At 38.8% G+C, this 12518-nt stretch overlaps 1 protein-coding gene across 4 annotated transcripts in view; it reads right to left on the bottom strand.

Moving 5' to 3' along the window:
* Window positions 1-12518, bottom strand: part of SATB2 (SATB homeobox 2) — a 128975-nt gene that overhangs the window by 59116 nt on the left and 57341 nt on the right. For all 4 annotated transcript variants that reach the window (XM_048952983.1, XM_048952982.1, XM_048952985.1 and 1 more), the window contains 3 exons: window positions 9905-10031; window positions 7699-7822; window positions 2806-2908 (listed from right to left, as the gene is read on the bottom strand). In XM_048952983.1, the coding sequence (XP_048808940.1) occupies window positions 2806-2908; window positions 7699-7822; window positions 9905-10031 (354 nt within the window). The remainder of the gene's footprint in view (window positions 1-2805; window positions 2909-7698; window positions 7823-9904; window positions 10032-12518) is intronic.

Genomic DNA, 12518 nt, shown 5'->3' with positions numbered 1-12518 from the left:
AAATCAAGCAGAGTTTTACACTTGCATGGTCTTGACACAAGACAAAATTACCATGCTGAGCTGAAAACTTTTTTTGAATTGCAAGCAAAAATAGGTTAGTTGTCTTTTTGGTGAGTTCCACAGAATGCACACTGAGACCGTTCACTTGAGATTACGTACAATTCCACTCATATCTCATAGCTCTTACATCTGCTGCTAATGATATCAAATCATTGATTGTTCACTTTCTTATATTTATTTAAACATGAACTACATGCTCTGAAACTTGATGCTTTTTTTTCCCCAAAGAATTTTTTACTTTTGCGTGGCCTCAGTTGTAATTACTTTGATCTTCCAGAGTATATAATTGTTTTACTGTTTATTTATTTCTATGAACAAGGAAAAAAGTTTGACCTAAGAGATCTATATATATGTGGCAATTTGTAACAGAATCATAAAGCTTATGTTTAGGAAATCATGGTTTTGATTAAGAAGCAACCATTTAGTTCCCACTGTTTTATTAAAACAGACATTAGCAGATAATAGGAAACACGTTTAACACTGTAGGCTGCATTTAGTTTGCAACATCAATAAAGTTATTCTGAAGCTCCTTCATATTTTGCATTTACCACAGCTCATGTGAATTGTTTTTTGTTTTTACTTTCTAATTACCAGCTCTAGACTTACATATGGATAGGGTTCGTGCCTCAGTGACTCCAAATGAATTTTACCTACGCTATCCAGATCACAACCCCAAAAGTGAAATGTTGTGTCATGCGTCTACCTTTCCTTTAAGGAACACGTGATGAATGAAGCATGTAAGTCACTGAGTTTGAGTACTAATTGAGGCGTCCTGTAAAAATATCTGTCTATGCAAAAGAAACAAGACGTCTTGAAAACAGAAATGAGAAATTGAAACTGCCCAAACAAGTGCCCTTCCTGTTTCCAGGGGGCCTAGATTACTGCCCTCAAGTTCCATGGCTGCTTTTTCTTTGTGCCCTAAAGTACCTGCCATAGATCCTTTGTTTTCTCTCCCACTCATATGGCTGATGAATCAACACGACTTGAACTGCTTTATAGCAGCTTGTGTTTACTTCACACATACCTTAACCTTCCTTTTCCTCCTCCTACTCGCACACACATACGCTTCCAAACAGCAGCAACTGGCTGTATCTCTTTGAATAGCACGTATGCAGAGTTATCTGGCAAATTCTTCAGGTTTGGATCCTTGACCTTTTGATTGAGGTCTCATTCTGTTTTTATGGCACTTAACAATTTAACTGTGCACTTATTAAGCTCCTTTTTTAAAAAAACTTAAAGAATTCAATGCTCTAAGAATGGAAGAAAATAGAAGACAGCAGTGTGCTAGAAACACTCAGAAGCTGTAGTGGCATCTCTACTGCTAAGAACACTACAGTTAAGGGCTTCCAGTGCCTCTGTAACTGGCATCACACCCTTGCCCAGTTTGGGGGGGGGAGCCTATCTCTGCTCTCCAACAATGGCAAGTAAAAGCAAACAGTGATGACCTTGAAGCTATTTGAGTCCTTTGATTGTTTTTAACCAGGAGGATATGTTACAGCACTTCAAATGAAATTCTTTTATTAAGAGATACCATTTAGAAAAAAAGACACTTCTGCCTAACACAATGGCAATTTAGAGAGAAAACAACTACTAAATTTATTTGGCATCAACATTTTTACTTCAATCCCAACTCATTTTAACAGGTGAAAAGCAACACCTGCATTTCCACATCCACACTGTTACCCACATCTGCCTGAACAACCTTCCTTCCATCCACAGATAATTTTTCCATAAAGCATTCCTTTTTATTTCTGCCAAGTGACAAACTAATCACCACACAGCTGAGAGTCCTGCAGGTACGTGCAGCGTGAACCAGACATGCATCAGAGAAAACCCACATGCCCTGTTCTGATATTCCATGCAGTTTTGCTTCCTGCGTTCCTAATTTGAAAAGCGGATTCTTGATGCTATCATGCAGATTTCTCGTCTGCCCTATGGAAACTAAACAAGAAGCGTTTCCCAGCTCATGTATGCTGCTATTTTTTTGTGTGTTTTTAAGAAAAAAGACCGCAGATTTTTTCAAAGACGTTAATCTTTGTGTGACTCAAAATACAAAGGCTTCTCAATTAGGACAGGACATTACTGTAGTTCTACATAGATAGCATCTGTGAATCCTGTTACGACTTTCCTGGCCACTGAAAGGATCACAGACAGAAACAACAAAAAAAGCCTATGCCTTCCTTCAGACAACAAATCTTCCCTTCAGTAGTATAACAGAGACAAAAATATAGAAGAAAAATGTTATTTAGCAACACCTCCGAACAGCCAGGTACAAAATGCTCCACTGGTATCCAGATTCCACATGAGAAAACATGGCAGGAACTGTCAGTATATTTGGCAGGACTTTAAACTAAGAGCAAAGGCACCTGCTACTTAGACAAGCTCTTTAGATTTCATGGTTATAATGCAACTAAGGTGATTTACAAAGTAATTACAGTTTTAAATTCTGAGCTACTAGAACACTTTTTTTTCCACAAAACATTTTAGCATAATTCAAAACACAGTGGATCTTTCAGCACAACTAAATGGTATATTATAAGCATGTATTGAGTGACTTGTTTTCACGCCAGCCTTGTCTGTAAAATATCAGATCTAATTTCAAATGTGCTGTGACCGTTCCCCTTTTTGTAGATGAACTCACTAATATTATTAAAGCTTACCATCACTTTTACTTAAAGTAAATAATTGCAAACCATCATCAGAAGCTCAACAAGTTAGAAAGAAAAAAAAAAATAATCAATTTACCTTTAATCTTCTTGTACTTCTTGTACCATCTCCCAAACTCCTGGCACTTGGTTGCTGACACATTGGCATAGTATGTGCTATTTACAATGGATGAAATCATACTCTGGAAGTACAGAAAAAAAGACAGAAAAGTCCTTAAAATATCTTGCATAATTTGAAATTTTTCCACGGAAAGTGAATGACATGAAAACACACAGTGATCATCCATTTTTGCCTTTAAAACCAAAAAGCAGTATTTGGTGAGAACACAAAATTGGTTTTATTCTCCACTATATAACCCCAAACCTAATTACTCTGGTTGAATAACAAAGCAAAAATAATGCAGGACAAACCCAGCCTGAAACATAACATAGGCTGAAAGCAGGAGTAATTCTACTTCCATTTGTCCTTGTGCTACTACATTATATACATTAGTTGCACAACAGTAGGTGGTGCCATGCTGGGGAGCACATGCTTGCTGCATCCAGGTGAGAACAATCATGACTTAGGTAAAGGTAGTCAGGCTAAAGGTAAGATTAGACACTCCAGCACACAGAAACCAAATAATGCTTTTCAGCTGTCTCTGTTCTACTTCCAAATGCAGCAAGACCATGCAGCCAAGAATGAGAGAACATTTGTGCTACCCTCTACAGAATGTTTAGGCAAATAAGTTAAATTAACGTAATTTATAGAAATGTGTATAGATGTATATAAATGTATAGAAATTAGCCCTTGTTTGAAAAATCACCCAAAAGAGAAATTAACAGTGATGTTCACAGTGCAGGGAACTACGCATACTGCAATACAGAACAGACAAAAACCTCAGCAGATATCAACAAAACTGAAGTACCGCTTGTTTAACCACCACCACTCTGCTCTTTGTGAATTCTCTCTTAGTGACTCTCATTGCAAGCCAACTGGAAGCAGAGAAAAGCAGTGCTGTTTTGCAGCACCTGATGCCCACAACAGTAGTTCCTATCTGGGACGCTTCTGCATATAAAGTGGGAGAAAGTCTGGTTGCTGGTAGCTTTTCCTTTTTTTGTTTTTCAGGTTTCTTCAGCCATTCAGAGGAGGCAACTTTTTAGAAATAACATTTTGCTTCTCTTCCCTGAACTCTTCCAGGGTTACTCGCTCTCAGCTTGTGTACAAACTCAAGGAAATGCAATCTAACACCACTAGCACATGGGAGTCAAAGTGCCTTCTTCAGAAGCTACAGTTTTCTTCTGCCCTCTTTCCTCACTTAATGTGAAAGCCTAGAAAAGCACTGGCAACATTACACAGCCTTCCTGCACAGGGATGAGAGAATAGAAGTTCAAGCTGTTACTCACAGGTTCCTGTAAGCTCTTGTGCAAAACAGCACCTAAGCTATCTCTGTAAAGCTACAAGGCTTACACATAGGCTTAGTCAGTTTTAACAGTTATTTTAAAATAAAAAACATCCCCTCCCTCCCTCTGCCACATTCATCCAGTCTAACAAATTAACTCCAGCAATTCTAGTTGTTCTTAAACCTTGAGTTTAGGGGACTTAAAAACCTGTGTAAGTAAAATCAAGACTTGAGAGTACTGGATGGTATAGACTGGTATAGTCCTCAGCATGTAATTTCACTTTCAGTAAACAGGGTCTTCTGCCTTTGCACTTTAACTTTTCCTCTAGAAAGCTGCTATGGTGCACTGCAGTAGAGTTGGAAGGCTATAAAATAAGACCCTCTTTAAGTGGCAGCTTCAATTTCTAAAACTGAGATTCAATTTTCTAATTAAAATCAATATTTTGAGACATAAACCTAGCATTGTAGTAGCCAGCAACAATTCCTTCCCCATAAATCCCTGCCTGTTCTGAATCAGTTTAAGAGGCAGTAGTATTTTGAAAGCATGACACAGTGACAGTCTCTGCTAACAAAGGATTCTAAACAAAGTGGATCTATCTTCCATTTTTTGAGTGCCACATCAGTTAAATTTTCAGTCATTTAGGGATGGTGGGACAACTGTTTAGCTTTGCCTGTGCAGCAATTTCTCTTTTCTGCTTTTCTTCTGCAAATCCTCTAGCTCTATAATAACCAACGTTACAGAAATTGAAGGACTATTATATACCACAGAATATCTTAACCTATTAACCTTTATTTGAGAAAGCAAGGCTTAAGCTAAATAGGAAACTTAAATAGTGTATCAACTGGCAGTACATCCCAGGACAGATTCTGCTCACCCACTTGACAGTAGAGCAGTGGAACTTTCCAACTACAAAGAAAAATACCCTCATCACTATAAAATTGGAAGGGATTCTATGACTATTTCTGTCAGGAACCTTGATGAGTTTGCAGAAAGGGAATATCTATTCAGAAGAGAGTAGCAAAACACAAAAACAAAACAAAAAGGAAAACACTGAGTAATTGCAAATTTCTAAATCGTGAGTATCCTTCCTGGGAAAATTCTTAAGGAAAAAATAGATTTTATGAAGTAGTCATATGCTGTGTTTGGGATGTGCGTGGCAATGACGGCCAAGTGCAATGAAAATTTACTGGACTAAAACCTGAGAAATATTCCCATAAAGAAAATTTGGTGCAGTAAGTTCAAGGAGAAAAACATGGGATGTGTTCACACGCCAAGAAATCTTCGTCCAGTAAGACAACAAAACACGCGGTCAGTTTTGAAATGAGTTATATGATATACAGGAAAGACAGAAGTCTCTATGCAAAGATGAAAATGCTGAAGTAATTGGATTTCCTTCTGGCACACACTCCCCCCTACCTACCCTCCTTCCTCTGAGCTTGGATAACTGGGATTTATTTGTTTGAACAGCAGCCTTATGCTATGGGTAGCTAAGCTGCAGCCACATAATACACCTTGCAGAAAGAAAAAAAAAAAATTTAAATCAAAGTGAATGATTACATTAGTGGCAATCAGAATCTCCATCTGGGCTGCACAGAGAGCTCGTGCACCAAGAACCAGAGATGGAGCACCATCGCGGGTGGGAGAGAGAGCTCCCTGCATTGCCCCTCTCCACTTTTATACTTGAGGCACTGTGAACACATTAAAAACAGCAGCATTTACTCTGCAGTTCGACTCCTAAGAGACCACTCTGCAATTTGCTGCTGTCAATAATATATTAACCACAAGGGGGTTGTAATGACATTTCACATTTGGCATGATATTTTTTTAAAACTGATTTGGGAGAAGGAATTGTATTACAGGCATATTCAGATGATAGTAATAGACAGCTCCTCCACAACCTTCCATTGTATCTTTTGTATTTTGTGAGCCAAAACAAAAGAGATTGAAATGCTATGGCAATAATAATAATAAGTGTTGCATTCTTGCAGTCCCAGTTCAGAGGTCAGTCACTACTCAAGGCCAGTAACAGCTATCCTTAAAAGTAAACAAGTTCAATTTTCTTTCTCCATTTAGCTTTGACCACTAAATAACTACTGGGGCAAGGATTCTTGCTGCTATAGTCCTGCCATCAATAGTCTTATTAATATTTTTTTAGTCTGAGGCTATGGAGAGAGTAAACCAACTGCAGCATTTCCACCTGGCAGACTTTGAAACTGAAGCAGGAGGAAGACGACCTAGACAACAAATGAATTCTGCATATAAAATGATACATGGTTTAGTTATGCTGCATATTGAAGAAGACTGGGCAGAGACAACCATATGCTGCAATCATCATTAGCTGACCATATTCCACTGGTAATTCTATTTAAAGAAATTACACTTAAACTGTGTGAAGGAAAAATACTTCCGTATTCAACACGCTTAAGCTCTGTGCATATCTAGAGTCACTGCGACTCCTTTAGTAAGTAAGACAAGTTACACAGCTTTTCCTTGCAGCCTTCTTATTCCTTCCAGTTCTGCAGTGCCAACACAACTAAGGAAGATGAGCAACATTTTCTGCTGTAAAGCAATTCCTACCAATTGCAAAGATTCAAATTCTGCTCTGTAACCCTGTGCTTTTCCTAGAGTTGTAATCATGAGACAGTGAGGTGAATCTGTGCTGGTTACACACAGAAAGAATTCTCTTAGTTTACAGAGGCATTGAATCATGAATTGCAGGATGAGCATACAGTGTGCTGCAAGACAGACAGCCATAGGAGAAAAATAATCAGATAAGGGCTAGAAAATGCAGTTGATTTTTTAGCAAGCAAGAATTACAGAATTCTGACTTTTTAAAAGATGCAATAGACAAATAAGATTTTAATGAAGTTTTTAGAGGTCAATAATATATTTTTTGTTCCTAGCAAGTTACTTGTCTGCGTGCTGGAGTGTTTTTCTGTGTCTTTTTTGTTGGCTTTTTTTTTTTTTTTTTTTGAGAGACAAGGAGGTCCCAGCCACAAATATTTTTTGAATCTCTTGTTACGATAATCTGAAATACAAATATTTCTCACAATGTCTGTAGGAACCTACATTTTAGACATGACAGTACTGTCATTTATAAAGCAGTCATGGAGAATGAGACTATGAATTACTGTGCTTCTTAGAAGATAAATATATGGTTTTTATTACTGTTCTCTAGAAATTTGGGCAAAATTGTTAAGTATATATTCTTTTTATCATAGTTGGAGGTTAGTGAGATCTACTCATGTATTACGTTGTGGAGGCAAGCCTCTGCTAGTCGAAAGGAGCCACTCAAATCTTGCATTTAATAATCATCACTCCTATTGCAAAACGTTCAGATTAAGGTCTAGATGAAGACTCTCTGAACTGCAGAATTAAAAAAACAAGCAATTCATTCATAATTTCTACCTGATGACCCGCTAATAAAACATGGTATAAAAAACACTCTATTTCACATTAATTGGAATTTTTCCTTTCTAAAGAAATGAACAAAGTGATTAAATACTTAAGGAATTGCTTAGCTTAAATCCTTTACTGAATATTGGATCTTGGGAATCTGGCTTTCCCTAAGCCTTCTAAAAGTACTAACCTGTGAAAGAGGGCATTCTTTGGCTAATGTGCTCTGATTCATCTCTTTGAGCAGTTCCTTTAAGGCATTGCGAACTGTGGCATGGTTCCACTGCTCTGCTGGCAAGTCTTCCAGCTTGGAACAACTGTCAAAACAGAAAGTAGAAAGCAGATAGAAACATCACCTTCACAGATGCTTACACTTTGTGTACAAAGCTACAGACCTTTAAGCGGTGAGCAGAAATGAGACTTTCTTGCTAAGTCTGTCCACCAAGGTGTTTCTCTCCTCTCTCCCCTTCCCATCACACCCAGCTCCCAGAAGATGTATAGGTCAACCAAAATTATGACAGTACACGGCAGGAAAAGCAGCTAATTCTACTATGATGTACATGTGGCATAACCATTTCCTCTGGGACCTGATAGAGAGCAAAAAAAACTCTGTACAGACCAAGCCACAGAGTAGACTGGATAGAGCCATGCTCTCAAAACAAAGATATTCCTGCTGGGATAGAAAAATAAACATACATGCCACAATGTCACTAGCAAAATCAGTGAACAGTAAGGGTCCTTGCTGTGTGGAAACAAAGCTTTGAGCAGCATCTGAAAAATGAATTTCATTGAATACAGGTTCTTAGACTGTCCTTATCGCTGAAGTATCCGAGAGCCTTTCAGAAAAACACTAAGCCATATGCCCAACATCTGTCACATGTAGTTCATTCCACTTTCATTTTACAAGAATTGCACATGTAGTAAAGCTTTTGTCTTCATGTGAACTGTGTCTCCTCTAGTTTAACAAGCCCATGGGCTGTGTCTACATACATGGGGGGAGACCTGAAAAGCACATCAGAAAGCTGGGGAGAGTCGTCATTGCCATTCACGCCTTGAGACTTAGTGCACACTCTCCAGTCAGACTCTGAGGTGGTTCCGCTTTCCACCTACACTGGCAGGCTTTACCCTAAGGGTTGAAAGTTCAGCTGTGCTTGAGGTGTTCAAGTAGTCAATGACCATCTTTATCTCAAAGTCATGGACCGTCTTCTATTTACACTGCATCCAGGCCTTCAGGCATTTTGAAGATAAAAAGCGAGACCTTGATCTTGGGTTGATACTCACTGGTAACACTATCAGAACAATAGGCTAGAAGAAATCCTGGTAGCTCATACTTCTGGAGAGGTGAGTTACTGTACTCCTTTTATAGTAAGCATAGACTCCAGATGCTTTCACAACTATGCTGAAGAAATGCAGCATAGAGGAGGTAACTATATAAAACCAAGGAAAGGTCTGTAAGGGGAACTGGAAACCTCAATCGACATTAGAGATAACAGGAAGGAAATGCTGGCATTCAGGAGATTAACTTCAGAGAAGAGCCAAATACTTCCAAATTTCCAAGTAAACTGAACAGTTGGTAGGTATGTATACACCATCAATGGACCCTTACTTTGTTCAGAATGAGCTTTGAATAAATTATTCCAGTGCGTCTGTCATTTTTGCCTCTTTCCTCTGATGTATCCTGCCCATAAAGCCACAAATGACTGCGCAACGTAAGCTTACCACCATGTCTACAGAGTGCAATGCTCCCCTTGCCACAACTCCTTTCACAGGCACCAGTTGCTGTTTAAAAACTCTTTTGAATGCAATAGAGAAAAATGGGGAAAAAATGTAGGAGTTGGGAAAATGAGAGCAAGTAAGGATAAAAGAATTAGGAAGTTTTGCTTTGCTAGTCAGAACTAGCATTCGGAAAAGGAAAATGTTTTCCAAAGGCCAAACGGAGCTGCAGTAACAGATCCCTTCCTCATCTTCTTGCTTTTCCATTGGGCAGACAACTGGAGAACAAAGGAATGTCAGCAAGCTCCTCTCCTCTCCTGTCTCAGCAACTGGCAGTAGAAGACCTGAGTTTCACAATGCAATCCCTGGAAAAAGGCAGGGTGTTTATTTTTTGCACTCATTAAGGCCTTGAGAACCCATCAAATCAGGGATTGTGAAACTCTTAGGTGAGTTTCTGCCTTTCCTCTGTTACCCTATTACTACTTCAGAAAACAACAACAACAACAACAAAATCAGAATATGCACCAAATAGCTGTCAGATGACCTACCCTTCTCTTCATTTTTCCCACCCTGTCATCAAAAGACTAGAAATTAATGAAGACAGGATGTGCTGATCTCTATAGTAATGCTGTAATTGACAAAACAGCTCAGAGAACAGAAAAGGACAGATGTTTAGAAACACCTACCTTTGTAATTGGATTTTCAATGTCACAACATGATAGACATCTTGTAGCATGTCAGCTACTGTTGCATCTGGTGCATCGGTCACATAACTGAGAGGGAGGGGATTCCACCTCCCAAGCTTGATTATTCCTGAAAGAAAACAAAATATTCATACTTTGCATTTTACTGCCTGTTTACTAAACCTTTTGATAAGTTTGTTTGTTTAGGAGATTCAATACGTGCCTTGAGGCTTATTGCAGTCATTCTAAAAAAAAAAAAAAAAGTTTTGTACTGAATCCTCAAGCAAACCATGGGAAACAGAACGAATAACTTCAGATTCTTAGTGGAGAGTTGCTGACATGTTCCTGGCTCTTAAATTGCTTCAAGGAAGCACAGAATGCTTCCCCACTTCACATCTTTCATCGTCTCACTAAAGACTGCCTTTCTAAGTTAGAAGAAATTTCAAATACTCTACACTCCACACTTCGTAGCCCCCGAAACCTTTCAACAAATAAATGCATTGGTTTTGACTTGAACAGGAAAATACCTACATGTGGGCTTTCAGCACAGTTAAGATCTAATAATGGTGTTACTCCCAGTGCAGATGGATAGCGCTGGAAATCCATAAGTAGGAATTCACTCCCAGCTGCCAGTCACACTGTGCAGATAGCTGCTTTACTTAGCAAAAACAAACAAAAACAACAACAACAACAACAAAAAAAAACCAGCAACAACAACAACAAAAAAAACCTTGCAAGCTGCTGACCATAGATCCAAAATAGCATGGGGGCAGTGGGGACGTTTTAAGTCCTGTTTCTACTTCTGTTCATTCTCTAATAGGGATCATCACCTCTCTGGATGTGCTCGTCACAAAGACTATAAACTTCAATGGTAAACCATCTGGTGTAGAGGTATTATTTCTGTTTAGACAACTGCCGAGGGCCTGCCCACACCAGAAACAATGACTAATATCCAGGAATTACTTCCAGGAAGAAGGCAAACAAATAAACAAAAAAGCCACAATGACACCTTACATGAAAACAGCAGCTCAGCCTTGTTCTGTACTGTATAACACATCGCAACTATTACTTTCCTTCTCTCTTTTACCGTGTTTACCATTGCCCCACTGCTCTGCCCACGTAACTTCTTTCAGCTCAGCCCCACAAGATGCCCATCACCTTTTCTCCCATTTCTCCCAAATGGATGAGGTCTGCCTATTTCTTCTCTTGAAGGATGCTATGAAGCCAAGAAACAACACTCCTCACCTTACTTTCTACTGGTTCCTTACCAGCTCTGGAATTAATCCAACTAAAATAAACAAAGGCCTTTTAGCCTCATCTTTAAAAGACAACTGTAAAACAAATAGCACATCTGAAACAGTGATACAAATTTTTCTTGCACAGACACAAGCGGACACCACACTCCTGAAACCTTTAAATACCTCAAACGGAATAGTTTTTTTCCTCTTTCATAGACATAAAGGAGAAAACAATTAGAGAATAACTCCTTTTCTGCAGCATATGATTGTTTGCATTTACCGTTGATACAGTGATTTGCAAGGTATTCTATCACCAGATCTTAAGAGAAGCTAGAAGAGACATGATTAATCTTGATTGGTACAAAGTTTCAATGCAACATGCTGGTACCAGCATGCTAATGCTTCAAGAACAGATTAGAAGACTTTTGGCACCCAGAGATCTTGTCCAAATGCAACAAAAAGTTAGCTAGTATTGCTTGATATCTAATGCTTGAAAATGGGACATAAACAGAACAAAAACATTTAAATGATGCACTGTTTCAGTATTAAGATTTAACAATCTGGTGCTGAATATGCTGTAGTATAAATAGTGCCTGGACTCCGATCCAGTAGAGTAACACACAGCACTCATTCACAGCACCGTATGTCTCCAGTGCTGGCTCCTTGAGTCATACTCCACTTGCCAAGAAAAGCTGTTTTTCTTAAGGGGATAGTTTACTTAATGTTATCTCTGGTGGCAACAAGAAATGCATATAGTACGGTGTATGCTAGTCATAAAATGAGCATCAAGGGTCCACCGAGTGAAATACGTGCTGGGAAAATACAGTTTAGCAGCTGACTTCCTTCATCCCCTTCTGCTATACAATAATTTAAAGCAAAATCACCTAAAAACCCAGAAATCTATACCAGCTTCACAGAACACTTGGCTTCCTATGTTTAACCATGCCAAGTTTTCATGTAATTGAAAAAATAAGCATCATATGCGCCCCATAAGTCACATCCAAATTGGTAATATTTATTTTTCATTCAATTAAGGAAAGCACTCAGAGAGCATTCCATCTGCAACTGCTCGGCCCTGGCAGTGCTGGTGAGAGACAAAGAGACAGCAGGGGAGCACTGAAGTTACCAAAGGTGTCCCCAAACTAAAAAGTTCAAGGAAAAGGAAGGGAAAAAAAAAAAAGCAAAAACAAAGCACACCCACAGTGCATCATGGAAAATACTGTGCAAATTGCTTCACAGCAAATGTCTGCTACTACTGGAAGTCAGGTAGGCTTTTTCTTTTTCTTAATTCTCCTCTACAACTGGAGAGGAAATTGTTTTGGCTGGATTTAGACAAACACAGGTGTTACCAGAATGCTCCTTGCCTCTGCATGTTAACA

This window comes from Lagopus muta, chromosome 8 (genome assembly GCF_023343835.1).
Source record: "Lagopus muta isolate bLagMut1 chromosome 8, bLagMut1 primary, whole genome shotgun sequence".
NCBI classification, from domain to species: Eukaryota; Metazoa; Chordata; class Aves; order Galliformes; family Phasianidae; genus Lagopus; species Lagopus muta.
Note: the sequence above shows the minus strand (reverse complement) of the source record. Positions and strands in the feature narration are given on the sequence as shown.